An 18,190-nucleotide genomic window follows, 5' to 3' on the forward strand; every position below is an offset into this window, starting at 1 on the left:
CACTGCCAACTAGAATGAAAAATGGCACAAGGGCATTAAATAAATCACATGAACTCAGAATTCAAGATAAAGGATCTTCCTGAACGTGGTTCATGGCACTCTGAACAAACAGCGGTGCACAGATAAAGGCTTAGACTTTGAAATTATTAAAATCAGAACTCAAAAGATTTCAGACTTGGTGTACTTTTGCAAAAGCTCAAAGTTACAAATGCTGTGAGTTTGTACACAAGTTACTCTGAAGCACAGTTACTGGATTTTAAGTGGCTTGACAATACTATCTAGTCTTCTTAGAGTACCTTCCCAAAGTAATTTTTTGATCCTGCAGATTAATACTTTAGAGTATGAAATTCTGTCCTGGATCAAATCAGTAATGTTAGGATACAGACAGATTAACACTAGGGGAAAATTTAGATAGTCTGGCTTTAAGTGGGTTGTTAAAAATGTACATTGACCTAGCTCCATTAGAAAAGAAAAAAAAAAAAAGACTGTCTCCTAAACCAAAGTTATTAAAAAACCCCAAAACCAAACCAAACAGAAAAACCAAACCCCACACAAAACAAAACAAACAAAGAAACCCACATTTGCCTATCTTGGAAGAATGACTTTTCAATATTTTATACTCTTTGGCAGGGAATCTATGAAACCAAAACATCTCCTGACAAATTGAACCATTACTGAGAAGGGTTCATAGTCATAAACTCATTTGTAATGAGTTTATGTAACTCATTTGTTATGAGTTATGTGGGAGACAGCAAGTTGTAATGGTTTGAAAATCAACAACATGGAATGTACCAAGGTCTATGAAGAACAACAGGAGCAGTTCATTACATGTTCAGGGTAGTTAATTGTTCTTTATGAATTAGGTTTCCCCTGTATAAATTAGAAAACTACAAAAAGTCGAAATTGGGAGAAATCTCCATTGCCTTTAAAAGTTCAAGTAAAAACATCTTTGCAGCACTTTCTTTAGACAATAGCGTATTGCTTGTATAAAAGGTCTCTTATCCTATAGAAGTCCTGACAGAGACAGCCTTCCAATCCAATGCGCCCTGTTTCAGTCTGAAACAAAAGACATTTCAATTTATTAGCTTCACACTAATGAGAAACTTGATTTTCATTTAGAATATTATTTACCAAGGTTTAAGACACAGAACACCTACCCTGCGAACAGCCACCAGATTGTTGCACACAAGCACTCCTCCTACAAATTCAGCTTGTATACCTTCTCGCAAGAGAACTTGCTTGAAGTCAGACAGTCTTGGCTCATTCATAAACACAGACTGATGTCCAATAACCTGTAAACAACACACACAATGTTAATACTTCTGCTACTTAATACCTTCCATTTTTCCAAAGATGATCTCATCCTTGTATTGGCAAGAGTGTGGCCTAGACTACAGGACTATAAATTAGAAGACTGGTTCTATTTCTGTTCACCTGAAGCAAGACATTTCCAGGTTAGGAATGCCTTAGAAGTTACCAGTCAAGTAAAGGAAAAGTTTCCTTCTTTGCTCACATATTAAAGACAAATGCAAAGCTGTCATTAAAGATTCCTCTTCCAAGCCATGCTATGCCAGGGCCAGAGCTGCAGGAACTGGCACTGCTGATCAGTACGTACTTCCATGACAGCTGCCATGAATCTGAACAGACTTCAGAGTTGTCTCCACATTCATCTAGCTCCTAGAATAGACTACATTTAGGACTGTGTAACAGTACCTTAAAAAGCAATTCTAGGATTAGAAGGCATTGTAATAATTCACTGACAAGATTAAATAATATCTACTCACATGCAGTACTTCAATGAACTCTCAAATCACTACTATAGTAGTAGAGGCATGAATTTCAAAGATCTGTACCTCAAGTATATGAAGTACTTTCTATAGCATCATATAATAAAATCCAAGGGTGACTAAACACCAACTAATTTCTAAATCTGCAAGTACTAACTACAAATACGAAACCTGCTAATTAAAAATCTTATCTTCTCAAATAGATGGTAACTGTATGTTAGGTAGTGTTAGTGGATGCAAGAGATCACCCTTGCTGAAAGTATAAAATCTGAACAAAGAACAGCACCAGGTTTAACAAAGCCAAAAAAACCCATGAAAATCCAGTTTCAGGTAGGCTTTCATTTTAATAAGATCACAATATCAATCTCTATGCACTAGGAAAAAAAACAAATACAGAGCTCTTCAAAAAATAATCCCAGATCAGCATAATCTCTGTACCTCATGAGGTGGCAGAGGTTCCAAAGTAGGAATGATCTCGCTCTCCTCACACATCTCCTTGTCATCATCACCGAAGAGGCTTTTCATGGCCTTCTGCTGTGCAATGACACTGGAGTCTGAAGAAGGCATATCCACTTGCATCTCTGTGTCCTCATCTTCCCTCAACTCTCCCTCTTCCAAAATAACTCCAGTATCCACTTTTGAAACCCGCATGTCCAGAACACCATCTATCCAAGCCAACTCAGCATCCTTGGCTTTACAGAACTGAAGAGAGCTGACAAGAGAATCTTTCAACCTGACCTGGGTTGCACAAAAAAAAAAGTACCATTAGTTTGATGGAAAATGCAGAGTTCTCACTTCAACCTTTAAAAACTAGAAGTCTTCCTTTCACTATCTCTCTAAATCTGTTTGATTCATACTCTTTTGGGGAGGGAAAAGAGGGAATTGGTATCACTAAGGCAAGATGTACTATACTTTCAAAATGTAACTTGTATAACCCTCATGTCACTACTCAAAAGACAGCAGAGATCAACACCTTTTTTGTCTTGGTTAAAATAAAAAAAGAACCTATATGACTGAAAACTTCAGTTAAACTCACAGCAAGAGCAATTGTATTTTATTGTAAGAAGGGATGTTTTAGATACCAGATTTTAAAAGGACCAAAACATTACCTTATCCTAATTCCTCTGATGCATTCGAGGACTTTAATCCATTAAATAAAGCCCTCATCTGAAGACTGTTATTCACATGATATTGTGCATGATACTTATAGTGGAATAGAGGCTGCAACCATATGAAGGTTACTGCAATTAACTACCCATTCTATGAACTTTAAAAGGACAGAAGAAATAAAGGAGTAATGCCTAAACTGCATGTAAGAGACCCTCCTCTAAACAACTTTCAAAAGTTGAATCAGGACCACATATGATTTTCACATGCTTCACACAAATTATCCAAGTTTTCTTCTTCAGAGCTTAACCATGAAAATTAAATGCAATATACTAACACAGTGCAACACACCATCATAACCTCGCTTTCCAAGAACCATCAAATTGACTCTTTTTGAGGGCAGGGGTGTCTCGTTTATGTATTTATTTTCAACATTAATTTGTTCCTAACTTTATCTGTTCATTCTTGAGTACTATTTAGGTACAAAGGATTTTTTTCCTCTTCCCTCTCTAAGGCTCCCCTTCAGATTCCAAAAAGAATCCTGAATTGCAAGTAGTGTACAGTAGTGCTCTAATTATAGGTATCGGAAATCTGTTAAGACTTGAGTAAAGCAAACTGATGTCTCCATGGACACAAACCTTGCCTTCTGCAATACAGGTAAAAATGCACGGATCTTATGTTTAAACTTTTACACTCTTCTTATGAATGATAAGCATAAGGAGAATGCTTACCCAGAAGACAGAAAAAAAGCGAGTAATGTCTAGGTCACACAAAACCAAGTATGCACATAGGGGCTATTGTCTCTCCCAAAGAACAGAGGGCCAAGTCACAATATATGCCAATACAGCTCTCCTACAGTTCACAGCACTTACACAACTAACACGTTCCAGTACCTTACCTGGTAAATGTGAGTTTCACTGGTTGCATCTACAGTTTCATGCAGTTTTGGCACGTAAACTTTAATATCTTTTCCACCAAAAGCTCTGCAACACTCTGCAAGGTCCTGACTGGCCTCAGGTGGTCCGTGGACAATGACCAGTTGTCTTGGTTTCATTTGGTTAATAATTTTTTTAATTGAGTCCCCATCTGAGCGTCCTTCATAATCAATGTATGTAACTCTGGCTCTAGTTTGAATTAAAAAGCCAAGAAGAAAATGTTATAGTTCAAAAGATTAAGCCCTCGAAGATTAAGTTCGAAGATTAAGCCCTCCATTTTATTTTAAAATGGAAAATATTTTGAAATTATTCTGCATTAGCAAAAGCTGTCAGCACAAGGTATATTACGGATCAGTAAAATACAGAACTGTTAAATATCAGCATGAATGTGTATTTAGCACTATAAATTCCCCAAATTCACGTACATAGTTATTCAAATATGCTTCTGTTTTGGTAAGTTGTTATTGTAACAAAATATATACACATTTGAGTATCTCTGCCAACATACTACTGTATCGTTTGTTCTTCCTCTTTCACTGTCCTTATCAGACAGAGAACAAACCGTGAGTTTCTTAAGAGTCGGAACCATAGGACTCTGCACTCTGCTCCCAGAAAGACAAGTGAAAAAATAACTTTGACAGGCTGGGAGAGAGGGAAAAAAATAAAGGAGGCAAGCAAGCTCTTTCCCACTTTATTAATTCCAAGCTAGCCTTTTATCTAATTTGCACAGTACTCATGCCATCATTCTAGAGAACTGACAAGAACAACAAAGCCACTCACTTAATTTCCATGGATTCTGTTGCAGAAATGCATTTGGTAGGAACATCTGATAAATCCTGGTCCATAGGCTCTTCTCCATTTGTCAAACCAGATTCTAATTTGCTTTTTTCTTCTTCTGTTGCTTGAAGTTCTGGAACTAGAAAATCCTCAGGTCTAAAGAATGAAAGGCATTTTGCTTTTAATAGTCTTACAGTAAAACCAAAGCACTATATAACATAAAACCAAACTACGCTGACCGCTACTGTGGAGATGTTTTGCAATTGTTATTGCCAAAAGTTTCATTATACTTGCCTTCAATAGTTCCACATCTGAACAAAGCTCATTTGGAAAATGTCACCTTCCTATCTTAAAAAGATTCTGGGATCTTGGGAAACACCACCAACCTGAGGCTTTCTAGTAAGCATCCCTTATGCAAATAGCACAAGTATTGATAGATTTTTCTAGGATTACAAAGATCTTTCTTCTCACTATAAATTTATCAGAACTATGTATAATCTAAAGCAGATGAAAAAAGTCAGGTTAAAAAAAAATACCTTATATCTGACAAAATAAAAGCAAAGAAAAAATAAAAGCCTGGAGTGCAAATACATCCTAAGAGGTGCAACCACAGGCCAAGTATCAGCACTCGACAGCTTCAATCCACTCATAAGCTTCCCGTGAGACTTAGTGCTAACTGTCCTAACTGTTCAGAAGTTACTGCAATTTGAAGAGCGTGAAACAGTGCTACAAAAGACATGAAACAATTATTTTTATTACTTCTCTTTTTGAATTATTTCATAGCTATGCTATATGTTAGCATGCATTACCAATACATACTTGATAATTTCACCATATTCATCCCATTTAATTCTTTCTTCAGGGGCTGGAAACATTGGATAAGACTTTTTTGCCTGTTTGAAGAAACTTCCTTTGCGGCTACCTTCACCTTTCATCATCAAATCATGTTTCGTCTTATGTACAGTTGGCTGATCAATATCCTCTTCAGCATCACTCTCATCACTGGAATCGATATCTGCCCTGAAATGACATTCCAAAAAAAACTAGTACTTTTTTTCTTCAGGTCTAATATTACATAAACACACTGACTGCAAAATAACAGTTGACATAACACTGACCAACGACAAGGGGAGTTTGTGGATCTGAGAAAGAGCTCACAGCCAAACAGCAGATGAAACACGTCTACTGTAACAACTGTTCCTGACTCCTCAGTGCTCTCAGATAAGTCCATTAGAACTATGATTGAAGCAGCAGAACAACAACACAGAAATCTCAACTCTGACCACAAAATCAGAATGTGAGAATTGCCAATATACTTAATACTTACTCTTTAGATTGTTCTAACTTTTTAGCTGCTTCTTTCTTAAGCTTCTCCTTTTCTAGGTATTCTTCAAGTTCTTTTCCTTCCAACTTGACACGTTTTCTCAACTGCAGATAGAAAATGAGTATTATTGTGAGTAGCTGACATAATTTTAATACTTTTCCTACACATTGCTGACAAGAATGTTTGTGCTTAAGTACCACGGGCAAGTACAACTTCTATGTCACATACAAAACAAGATTATGCAAACACGTGGTACCTTGCTGTGGCAACTTCATGACAACGTTATTAATTAGTAGAGACTAACAGAAAAACATTTCTAAAATATTGAAATAAATTAGCATTAAAAAGATTTATTAAAACAGCTTCAGGAAACATCCCTTCAATAAGTGAACACAAATACTCTGAGATGAGCAGTGTTTTTTTAATTTTTGTATCACTAACATCAAACCAGAAGAATCCAGCAAAGACATGCTAGCAATCAAAACAATGTTAAGTTCTGATTCTTGTTTTCTGAAAATCAATTTAGAGCATAGGTCACTTTGGATAACAGTGAATTCTCATAATATTCTAACACTGTAATTCAATGTTCTAAAGCAAATCTAAAACTAAAATAAAGCTACATCATTAGGATTGAAATTATCACTGCGATCACAGGGGATTGCCATAAATTAACGTTTACCAAAGAGAAGTAGACACAGTAATATAAATTATTGAAATAATTTGAAAGCACGACTAACAATTAATTGTGTTCTTCTAATTCCTAGCTTTCGCTCATCTTTCTATTCTGATGGGATATATTATACTGATTCGACTTGATTCTCCCCTCATTCAAACCCAGAGTATTTTCCAGCAAGAATAATCCATCATATATTGCGACCTGTACATAAATGGCAAGCAGAAGTTTTTCTATTATAACAAAAACACAAAGGAAAAATGTTATATAAAGATAAATATTTAAAAGCAACTTCATGCTCATCTCTATGGAGTACTAATTTTTCCACACCACCAAAAGGCATTTTGCAGTTCCTAATATAAGACTTATTTTTAAGTAACTTTTCCATAATTGGTTATACATGCAACATACTGATTTTAGATTTCCCTCTTCCTCTAAAAGCATTTCAGTAGATCAAAAAGAAATTTAAATTCGGTTTTGCTCTTGTTTCCCCAGACGGCCCACAAAAATGTTGAGATATATAGACAACTCTTACCTCAATATCTATAACTTTTTCAGAAGGATTATCAATCAGAAATCGTGCTAATGTTCCAGGTGTTGTGCGATAAGTTAAGATTATAGAGTTTTTGGAATCCTGGCACCATTGAATGAAGAGATCTCTAGAAAACCCACACTCTAAGTCAGGTTGACTGGCAAGAACAACTTTTGGACTAGGCACTCGAGCCAGATCAGACAGACTATGACATAAGGAGAGATGGCGGAACTGGAAAGGATTGTTTCTCTTGTCCTCGAAGCATCTCAGCAACTTGTCACTCATCCATTCAACCTAAAATATGTATTAAGAAAAAGTTATCTATAGGAATGCAAGTTCTACAATACTGCACAAACCTGACATGGGGTACTGGATGCAACATGCAAGTGATTACATCAATATTTCTCAGCAAGTGTAGAAATAATGCTGAGTGTAAACAACACCGAAACACAGACTTTAGGGACCTCTTTTTTAACAGCTTTAAACTATGCTCACAAGTCTTGTGATAAAAACAGAAATGAGTATCAAGAAACATGACCACAGCCATGATTGGACTCTGTTACCTGATCAAAAGATTTGAGACACAAACACGCTCTATAAAATAAAGACAACATCCAGTATTTAGCCATTTTCTAATATTAAAAACAAAATACTTTTGCATACATACTCCATTACCCTCTTGATAATTGCATTTTAAAATTAAAACAAACCTGTGATTTAGAGAACTCCACTACATTGTAGCTGACATTATTCAAAAGTGCGAGGGAGTAGACTCCTAATCCTGCATCTTTAGTTCTCCAGATCTGATCAAGAAGTTGAGCAAGTTCCAGAACTCTGCCTGCTGTATCCACAGCTATTAATACGTTTCCATCACCTCGTAATGTCTCCAAAACATTAGCTAAGAGGAATTAAAAACAAAACAAAAACTTATTTATACTTCACACCAAAATTAGAATGTGTGTGGCTTGAGGGTTTTTTATCACACTAACAACAATAATCGAAAACAAACTGAACACAGAAATAAATCAAAATTCAAATGAGATCCAAAACCACATTTCCAGAAAATTAAAGGGAGATGGGATTCTCTTGGTAGCTCAGAAGATCTCACTGCCCTGATACTACTTTTTCTCCCTTTTTCATTAAAAAATAAATAAATCTGTTAAACCAAGTTTTAAAAACAATGTGCTGAGGAAGGTCATTTAAAAACCCCTCAAGAAGAGATTAATTGATACTGCATAAAATACATTATTTTCAGGTATGGTTCTTTGTTTTCAGGAAAATGTTTAACCCATAAGATCAGTACCATCAGAAGAGTAATTCAAAATATGTAAATTTTAATAAAGGTTCTTAATTTGGATGCTGATAAATTTCTTATAGAAAAACATTTTACCGTGGCCAATAAATCACATTACCACTATTTTCAAACGCAGGATACATACTCAGTAGCTGTTCATCCCTTTGTTTCCTCCTGGGTTGTACGTAAGTAGCATTAAATGAATCCGTAATAAGCAATGAAGGTCTGCTCAACATTTCCAAGGAACATCCATTCAGATGGCTGTAGAAAAAGGTGAAATCTCACTTTTTGCATTTCTACTTTATGAGCAAAAAAATAAAACAGTGAGATTCCAGATGTTTGCATGTACAGAAATCAAATTTCCCAGTAACTGAAAAATAGGATCTCACGTATAAACAAATCAAACAACAACTCACAGAAAATACTTGAGACTAAGGGGATGTTTAAGTCCAAGTAAATAAGTAACTTACATGTAGCATATATATATACATCTGTTAATATCTAAAACTGATTATCAGTAAGAAAAGTGATAGCTTCCAGTGGGTTTATTTTTCTACCTTACTCTCTTCTCATTTGCCTGAAGTATTTTTACTCTGAATTCAGTTTGGCTTGATGCATAATTCAACACACATTCATTAATATTAACCAGCAAAATTTATCTTATTTCAATATTTATTTTCTTGCTCCTTTTCCTTTCCTTAAATAGGCATTTTCAGGAAGGAATACAGGGTATAAGAAGTATCCTGTCTACAGAGAAAGAAAGACTTCAATGTTTTACATGAGTTTAAAAGCCAATAAAGTTTTTCAGTCTTAAATATCTAGCAGTTATGCAGTAATTTTTAACAGTCAAAATTCATCTACGTGTCCTAAATCCTCCCAGGATTTTTTTTTTAAGTAAATATGTGTATCCCAACCTAAATACAATTATGCTAGATGACTGCATTGCAAATTCCATCTTGACAAGCTGGAATTTAGTACATTGTTCTAAGAGTTCCTCTTCCTACCTTCTGAAGCAAGATATTTCCAGAAAAGAAGGAAATTAGGTAAATTATAACTATGTTTTTTACATGACTAAGAGAAGATTCATGTTATCTTCCCTTTTAAAAATCACGATAAAAGTTTTTCTGAACTGCATGAAACAGAAGTTTTCTGAATGTTTCCTGCTTCGAACTTACAAATTAATAAAACTGAGTGGAATGCAGAAACCCAGAGCTAATACTTGTTTCAAGCTGACTAATCTGAATGCAAGTGAAATCACCTGTCTTATTAGAGCTGGAAAGGCACTGCTACTTCCATCTGTTTAGCACACACTAAATGGTGCACACCTAACACAATGTCTAAGAAATATATATTGCTATGTTGAACTTACATCTCCCTCTTGTGGTTGAAATCAACTGCATAAACAATTTCTTCCTCTCCATCTTTGACAATCTTCCAGATTGTGCCTCCTATCATGTGGCCAGCTGGTAATGGTGTGATTGACAAACCATGTCCTTTGCCTACAAAAGTTTTCGATATTTTAGGTACGTTACATGTATTAAAGTCCATTACTCTGAATAAGAGACTAATTTTAAATAACTGAACACCAAATTTATTACTGGGGAAAAAAAGTCAAATGAAGTATGAAAAATTGCTAACGTATCTGTCCTTCTCATCTGATCAGTACCTTCAGAATTTTTTGCAATTCACATCTATTTTGCCTCCAGAAAAAAAAACTGAAGATCACTTCTTCCCTCTATCTCCCACTGGTACTAGAGGCACTGCAGAGCTGCTGTAACTACAGGCCTAAACAATAATAAATTATATAACATATGATATGAAAGCAAATACATGGGTGAAAGGCAGACCGTTCTTTGTGGCAACACAAAATGTTTACTCTATCATTCACTGCCTAGGTACGTAGAAAAGCACATATAAATCACACAAACTGGCAGTTTTCCAGAATGACAAACATGCAAATCAATCAATGCCAGGAAATGTGCCTGTGTGTTGCAGTCAAGACTGAAGGACCTTTTCAGCACCTGATGACTTTTTTTATGCACTGTTGCTCCTTACCATTGGTGCTGGCCTAGATCTTTGTCAGAGAAAAACTAGACCACCCATGACCACTCCCACTGACTTTGCTGCATCCCACCAATTAGACCTGAAGTGCACAGCTTTAATAATAACTAAAAAGTACATTATCTTCTTAGATGCATCCATCGAGTCTTCTTGAGTCACATCAATTAAATATGAAAAAGATATTTTGAAAAAGTTTTTCACTAAAGTTACTTGTAAGATGTAAAAGTTGGCAGAACAGATATAGCCTTGCTATAAATACCTCGAAAAAGGTTCAGTAGCCTTTCAAGGATGGTATCCCATTTCTATTTTCCAAATTACAAGCATGCAGCATTCAGGAACTGGGAGATACTGCATCTTAGAGACAAGTTGCTGGTGACTGGGTGTCTTTGTTCAAGAACTGCATTCCCATTTCATTCGGATCTTTAAATTCAACAAGAGTAAAAACCTGCTGACTCCCTGGATGCCACAGCTCCTAGCAATAAGCTATACTGAGAATCTATCATGCAGAGTCAGTGAAGCCTCTCATTACACAGAATCACAGAATGTTTGGGATTGGAAGGGACCTCAAAAGATCATCCAGTCCAATCCCCCTGCCCAAGCAGGAACACTTAGATGAGGTTACACAGGAATGTGTCCAGGCGGGTTTTGAATGTCTCCAGAGTAGGAGACTCCACAACTCCCCTAGGCAGCCTGTTCCAGCGTTCTGATACCCTCACTGTGAAGAAGTTTCTTCTCAAATTTAAGTGGAACCTCTTGTGTTCCAGTTTGAACCCATTACCCCTTGTCCTACAGTTGGCTGTCACTGAGAAGAGCCTGGCTACATCCTCCAAAAACTGTAACTTAATCTCTGCAACCTATCCATTCTCTAAAGAGCTTTCCTCTGTGTTACTAGTTACTGAAGAATTCTGAGGTATCTACCACTTGGCATGAGTAAAAACTTTTGAGAGACATAAATAAATTCCAAGAAGTTACAAAAACACAAAAGAGAAACAAATCTCTAAACATGCTTTGGCATGACCTTCTCCTCGTGTAAGTTCTACCCATTTCCACATACAATTACGAGGCAAATATGCAGCTGATATAGACTGATACAGGGCTACTGAATTCAGCCCTGCAAAATGCACAACACTCAAAAATTTACTTGCTTTAAAAAAATCAGGTTACTTTAAATCTTAATGACTCTGCCTTTCACCGAAAGTCATTAATTGAAAATTTGGCCACGACTTTTACCTTTCAAGTTCACAATCTGAGAAAACTTCAGCTGTTGTATCTTATCAAATGCTGCATCTACATCATCCAATGTAAAGAGTGTGAAATCTTCAGTATTATGGCGGGACTACAAACAAATAAGAAATATAGAGCATTCAAGAACCTGAGCACTCTACCGTATCAAAGATGTCGTGCATGAAAGTATCAACTTGAATATACCTGGTAGAGATCATACATAAACATCTGTCCCATTTTATATACAGGAATAGTTGCATAAATGGCACAATTCAAGCCCATTTTTCCCACCGCATATGGAAGAGCTCCAAGGTGTAGAGGGTCAGGATGAGAAAGAAGAACAGCATCAACCTGGTGTACATGTCTACAAAAAGAGGGACAAAAAAGCTAGTGAGAAGAGTTCTGTAGCAAAGCTTTTAAAAGTATAATTAAAAGTTACAGATATTTCCAAATGTTCAAGTACTTAAAAATGCAAGTGACTTCTGAAAACATAATTTCAAGGTCAGGAACACATAAGCTTCACTTTAAATTCTTGATTAGAAAGACTTTATTTGGACACCAGAAAGTAGATTAACTGAGGGGACAAAAAATATTATCAATGTAGACATGTCACAAATTGTTCATTCATGTAAAAACCTAGAACAGGCTACAACTTTCCTTCTCATGAGAAAGACCAAGAGGATCAAAGACACAACAACTCCTAAACTGATAAGGATCAAACCAAAATATCTTTTTTAAAAAGCAAAAACGGTCAAAATTATCATTTAAGAGAAGTGGCACATATAATTTTGGGGTTTTATTCATCTTAAAAAGATTTTTTTTTTCTTGTAAAGTGTTGCATAAAGTAAGAACTGAGACTAAAACTTACTACCTATCATGACTGAAAAACTTGAGGGCATAAAACATATGCAACAAGTGAAAATACATGTTGGGCTGAAAGCTTTTTGTTCCATCACACAGTAACTGAGGCACACGCATTCTTCTTGATGGCTATCATTAAAAAGGTGTTTTTATCTAATTGCTTCTCAGAGAAGACACTTGAAAAATTCTGTAAGCTAGCCTTGCTAAATAATAAACCCCACTTAAAATACTTCAAACACTGTGTGTCAATGCTAGAAAAGGGAATCTATAAAAATAGTATCACAAAGCTCACAAAGTATCACAAATTTGTTTCAGGAATTTCCATGTTACAGTCCTAACCTTGTAACCAGTGTTTGCATCAGCAAAGCTCCTTGCTGTAAACCTGCAGAAATTCGGTATTAAAGGCTATACAGGTTTATTTCTTTGCAGGGCTGGGATAACTAACAGAAGCTGTTTTCCTGACTGACAGTCTATTCCACCTGAAACAAGAGGCGAAAGTTGAACCACTTTGTATTCAGCCTACATACACTAATGATTTTATCATTTAAAACTTATTTAACCATTCTAAACTAGTTTAGAGCCAAGGTCAGCCTCCCATAAACTCTGCTCTATCATGTTTATGAAAAAAATCAAAACATCCAAGCCAACAAAAACACAGAAGAGTCTGTGAATTACAGTTAAGAGGTGTAACTCATTAAATGCACAAGAAATAAAGAAGTTTTTATCAGAAATGTTTCAACAGTATAATTCCCTTCATATTAAACACATTTCAAGCAAACCAAAAAAGAACAATTTTGGATTTAACATCACCATATGCATAACAGCACATGATATTTTGAAAATTTTTTTGAAAAGGACAAGACCTATTAAAAAAAAAAAAAAGCGTATGAACTGAACTACTTACTTCCTCAGAGAATCAATAATATCCATAGAAAAGTTCTCATCCCAGCCACAGTCCAAAAGAAAACGAAATTCATCTACTTGCAAGAGGTAGCAGAGGGCAGACTCCTCCTGCACACCTGAAAGCGTAGTCAACTTGATAATCGATGTCATTTTCCTCTCCAAGTGTTTAAGCTCGAAAAAGAACTAACCTGAATGGGGGAAGAAAATGTTTGAATGACTAACCCAAACAAAAAGTCTAGTTATTTACATCTAAATTCATACATTTTTGAGACTACACTGGATAGCAGGTTGTGAAAAACGATCAACACGACTACTAGTAATCAATTATTAAGTTGTAGGTCTTTTGTTATCAGGAAGAGGTGTTTTTACAACAGAAAAAAGGAATCGCAAGGAGCAGCGCAGCTCCAGCAGCTCCCAGCGCAGGGTGGGTTGGGCACACCGGCCATGGCGGTCCCAGGGCTGCGGCCCCTCACGCCACCGCCTGCACGCGGGGCCCCATCACGGGCCGGGCCAGGGACTCCGCAGGGCGGCTCCAGGGCCCCGCTGGGCCCCCCCGCCGAGACAGCGGCCCAGCTGTCTCCCATGGGGGGCCTCACCGGCCGGGCCCGGCACTAAAGGAGCGAGTCCTGCGCCCGCTCCAGTCCCGAGAGGAAGAGGAGAAGGAGGAAGAGATGGGCGAGTTCGGCTCGGACAAGCTAAGCGCTTCACGCCTCAGCACCGGGCCAAGCGCGGCTCCCGCGGGAGGAGCGGAGCGGGCACTCAGCAGCGAGTGCCGGGGCCCGCAGCGCTGCCGCCGCCCCTCAGCGCCGGTACCTGCCGAACGGGCCGCCGCGCGCCGGCCTCCCTCAGGCCCACCGAGGCGCGCGCCCACCGCCTCCGCCCCGCGCGGCAGCACCCGCCATCTTGCGGGGGGCGGGGAGAAGGAGGAGGGAAGGTGGGAGGGTAACGGACAGCACCACCGCGAGGCCGCCGGGGGTGAGGGCCGTTCCCCCCCGCTCCCTGCGCAGCCGGTGGGTTCTCCCGGCCTGCTCGCGCCGTTAATTGCCCTTGGTGTGGCCGCTGCGCGGGGCCTGGTGGCGGTCAGCAGCGGTGAGCAGCGGTGCCGGTGGGGCCCGTCGCGGGAGGGCGTTTCCGTGGTACCGGCGTCAGCCTCCCCCGGGAGTGCCTCGCCATGTTCTCTGTCCTCTTCGCCGGGGCCGGGCGGGAGCGCCCCTCAGCCCCGGGGCTCTACGGCGCTCCTGGCACTGTGGGCACAGGCGTGTGGGGGGCGGTGGGTTTCCCGGGCAGGTTCGGGGTACGTGTCGCCGGGGCCGAGAGGGCTGGCAGGGCCCTCTCGTAGGTCGGTACCGTGCGCACCGGGCGGAGCCGCCATCGCGGCCGGCTGAGGGAGCGGCCTCAAGGGGGCAGCGCTGCCCGCTGTGCCCCCGACCCGCCTCGGGTGCCAGGGGTGTCCTGCCCCGCGGCCGCTGCCCGAGGAACTGCGCCGTTCGTGTCTGTATTCCTGGGTGGTTTTGAGGTCGCAGCTGTATGACTTGCTCGGTGACTCTTAAAACTTCCAGCAAGGTGCTAACCTGGAAGGCTGTGGTTGGGCTGAGGAAGGCTCGCTGGATTTTTAGAAATGTCCTTTTTTTATTTGTCCGTTCCCCACTCAATGTCCAGCTTTCAGTCTTGTTACAGATAGCAAAGCGTCCATCTACGGGAGTTTATGTTATAAATGCATTTGTAATGTCTTGTGAAACAGCAAACTTCTGTATGATTAGAGTTACTTTAATGGGTACGTTATTCTAGAACATTTTCCTGCTACTATTTCACCAGGGGTGTTTCTATTTCTCACCGATTTTGGGATAAAATCTCCCAGGGCCAAGAGTTAGGATTATTTCTAAGAAACCTGTGTATGGATTGGAGAACAGAATGTGTCTTGTAGGGAGTGTTTGATGGCCTTCATGTTTATTATGCTGTAGTAGGATCCTTGTGAGATTAAACGTGCCAGGTATGCAACATTTTCCATGTACAGGCTTTTCAGTAACTGTTATCTGTTCTGCTTTTCTTTCTAGCAGTCATGGTGAATTTCGCCCAAGTTGTGCGTGATCACTGGGTTCACATCTTTGTTCCCTTAGGATTTGTGATTGGATGTTATTTAGACAGAATGAATGATGAAAAACTGTCAGCCTTCCGAAACAAGAGCTTATTATATAGAAGGTCTGTTTTATGATACCTGTTAAATATATATTTATGTTCAGTTATTTTGCAAAGCACTTCTCTATTCTGTTTGAATCTTAAACATAAAAAAAACCCAACAGTGATGCAGTCAAAATATTAAAGGGAAGTAAGCCCTAAACACTTAATCAAGCATTCATGGTTTTCAGTCACTAATGCCCTCTGAAAATTTGGGCTTTAGGAGCCATCTTACTCATGAATAAAAGGATGTGTAATTCTATCAATGTGACATTTCAGTCAAAATATTTGACTGCACCAATGAACCAGAAGTGTTGATGTTAATAAATTCTATTGGTGGAAGCAAGGTAAACAAATGCAGACATTAGTGAACATTAAGACTGATTTGTATCTAAACAAACTTACTGGAAGGGTGCGCTACATGAGTACAAAAATATAAAGTAAACATTTAATATGCAGATGAATAAGAAACTCCTGTTGCTAGGAAAAAGTCCTCTTAAATAAAACTTAACCATTTGCTTTCATTATACTTTGCCCTTTACAGAGTAGTTAATGGAGTAAGAAAGTAAGCTTATGACATAATTCACAAAACTGTTACATTAATATTTCACTATATAGGAATTGTTAGTGCTTAGCACTGTTTTTATAACAAAAGTAAATTTGCAATGCTACCTATAAAATGGAATCTTGAAGGACTGAAGTAAAGAACATGACTTCAACCTTTACTACAACATGTACATTCAAGGAAAACCTCTAATGTGGTATGGGGTCATTATAAGTTAAGCCAGTGGAAAATGTGTGAAAGTGTGTACCTGTATGTTAACTGGGGGAGCAGAGCTAGAAAATGTATTTTAACATAAAATAAATACCAAGTTAGGGAAGTGTTTTCTGTAGATGTAAATTTTCCTTCTTATTCTCTGTGTCCTTGAAGATTGTGCAGGTAGAAAATGCAGTCTCTTGCATCTTATTGTTTGTGAATTGAAAATGGAAAATTATCTTTTTGGACCCCTAATTAGTTTTTAATTCACTAATTATTGATTTGAAATCAAATAATTTGCAAAAAGAAGGTATTTTCACATTAGTAGAAAGGGCTTTTGCTCTCCAAAGCTTATTAATCATTAACTTCTGTGAAGTTCTGGGTTATGAAATGTAGAACCATTATTTTGTCTCTATAAAACTTCAGCAGGAAACACATTACTTGAATTTTAATTTTCAACTCTTTAGTGGTTATAGCAAACTTTTGTCTTAAAAGTGCTGTGATAATTTTAAATTTAAACTAACTACTTTCCTAATTTGTGTTAAAATAATAACCAAGTTTTGAAAATCTAAGACAACATCTTTAAATGTGTGTGTTGGCAACTGTCTGTGTCTTCACTGAAATATATTATTATATATACTAATTAGCCTGGACTTAGTGACTGACTTCTCAGGGAGAATTTAGGTAACTTAATGCATTGCCTCATCTGTCTCTCCTAATTCTGTATTAGGCTATAAGGTCAGTGGAACAACGGGAGAAAAAATCATGCTGCAAAGCATGGACTAACAGTAGCAGTGTTATGATCAGTTTGACGGTGAATTTATTTTTTAATCTGGTCTCACCTAAGTTAGTTCCGAGTAAGATAGTAATTTTATGACAAATCCCCCCACTGTTACATTGGGACTTTTCTTCCTGCAGTTGCTGTTGAAGTTTGGCTGGTATTTCAGCTTATTGCAACGATCTCCTCTGCTTTCAGACCCACTTCACATCCCAGTAAAGTAATGAATTTTTATATTTAGAAGAGGGACATTTTTTCCTTTTGGATCCCATTGTGTAAAAAATCTCTTAGCTCCTTAGAGGTCACCTGTTTTGTGCTTCCATTTAACTTAATGGTAGTTAAGAGGACTCAATCCATTGAAGAGTTGGAAAGTAGAGGAAGCTTATCAGTATTGAAGGATTTTTAACTGATGATGATTGCAAAGAAAGTTAAATTTATACTTAACTCTCAAAAGAAGCTATTCTAGAATAATTAATCACATTTATTAGTAATTATTCTGTAAAAATTATTTTAATTTTAGTCTCTTTCCTCTCTTTTTCTTTCCCCATAGAGAGTTGAAGCCTGGTGAAGAAGTAACATGGAGATAAAAGCAGAGGATGAAATGGAAGATATTTTCACTTGATTCATCATCTTATCTCACTCATTGATAGAATAGGGTTATGGTTTTTATCTTGATGGAATACTTAAAGCTACAGAAAAGGACACCTGCAATTTATCAGTGCTAGTTTAACTTCCAGTCTTACTTTTAGAAAGATGCTTTAATTACATGGCTAATAGGTGTCCAGGAATTCCATTAGTCCATAAGTATTGAGAAACTTTTGTCCTCAGAAGTCGCACTCTGGAGTAGCAGGAGAAAGAATTACATAATAAAGAAAAATCTATGCAAAAATCATTTATGTTGTTAATGATCTGTATGGTGTGAAATTCATGTCTGCATAACCCATGTATGAACAAACCTTCAAAAGAACGCTTCATGTAGTCACAGAATGTGGTCGACGGTTG

The 18,190-nt window shown here is 37.9% G+C and overlaps 2 protein-coding genes across 9 annotated transcripts; one reads left to right on the forward strand and one right to left on the reverse strand.

The window, feature by feature from the left end:
• Positions 1-431: 431 nt before the first annotated feature.
• CPSF2 (cleavage and polyadenylation specific factor 2) lies at positions 432-14,387 on the reverse strand. The gene is made up of 15 exons (XM_080344678.1): positions 14,292-14,387; positions 13,480-13,666; positions 11,919-12,078; positions 11,721-11,826; positions 9,799-9,928; positions 8,575-8,690; positions 7,846-8,033; positions 7,139-7,429; positions 5,934-6,034; positions 5,426-5,626; positions 4,610-4,762; positions 3,793-4,018; positions 2,226-2,525; positions 1,158-1,292; positions 432-1,056 (listed from the first exon to the last, which is right to left on the reverse strand). The coding sequence occupies exons 2-15, from the start codon at positions 13,626-13,628 to the stop codon at positions 964-966; spliced, it is 2,349 nt and encodes a 782-aa protein (XP_080200804.1). The 5' UTR covers positions 13,629-13,666; positions 14,292-14,387; the 3' UTR covers positions 432-963.
• NDUFB1 (NADH:ubiquinone oxidoreductase subunit B1) lies at positions 14,027-18,080 on the forward strand. 8 transcript variants are annotated; one of them, XM_080344691.1, is made up of 3 exons: positions 14,027-14,287; positions 15,533-15,677; positions 17,739-18,080. In XM_080344691.1, exons 2-3 carry the CDS (start codon positions 15,538-15,540, stop codon positions 17,773-17,775), a joined length of 177 nt encoding a protein of 58 aa, XP_080200817.1. In that variant the 5' UTR covers positions 14,027-14,287; positions 15,533-15,537; the 3' UTR covers positions 17,776-18,080. The 8 variants fall into 8 exon arrangements, with proteins under 8 accessions (XP_080200817.1, XP_080200813.1, XP_080200812.1 ...); XM_080344687.1 differs by lacking the exon at positions 14,027-14,287 and adding an exon at positions 14,374-14,488 and having other exon boundaries at positions 15,536-15,677; XM_080344686.1 differs by lacking the exon at positions 14,027-14,287 and adding an exon at positions 14,376-14,488.
• Positions 18,081-18,190: the final 110 nt, after the last annotated feature.

Source organism: Nesoenas mayeri, assembly GCF_963082525.1.
Source record: "Nesoenas mayeri genome assembly, chromosome: 5".
Lineage (NCBI taxonomy): Eukaryota > Metazoa > Chordata > Aves > Columbiformes > Columbidae > Nesoenas > Nesoenas mayeri.

What these genes read in the sequence shown, in the direction of transcription:
- CPSF2 (XM_080344678.1), bottom strand. Translation starts at nt 13,628, where the DNA reads ATGACATCGATTATCAAGTTGACTACGCTTTCAGGTGTGCAGGAGGAG. An exon ending in ATTATTGATTCTCTGAGGAA is followed by an intron (nt 12,079 to 13,479) that starts GTAAGTAGTTCA and finishes CTCTTTTTGTAG; the next exon opens with ACATGTACACCAGGTTGATG. An exon ending in TGGAGTTCTCTAAATCACAG is followed by an intron (nt 7,430 to 7,845) that starts GTTTGTTTTAAT and finishes TACATATTTTAG; the next exon opens with GTTGAATGGATGAGTGACAA.
- NDUFB1 (XM_080344691.1), top strand. Translation starts at nt 15,538, where the DNA reads ATGGTGAATTTCGCCCAAGTTGTGCGTGATCACTGGGTTCACATCTTT. An exon ending in AAGAGCTTATTATATAGAAG is followed by an intron (nt 15,678 to 17,738) that starts GTCTGTTTTATG and finishes CTTTCCCCATAG; the next exon opens with AGAGTTGAAGCCTGGTGAAG.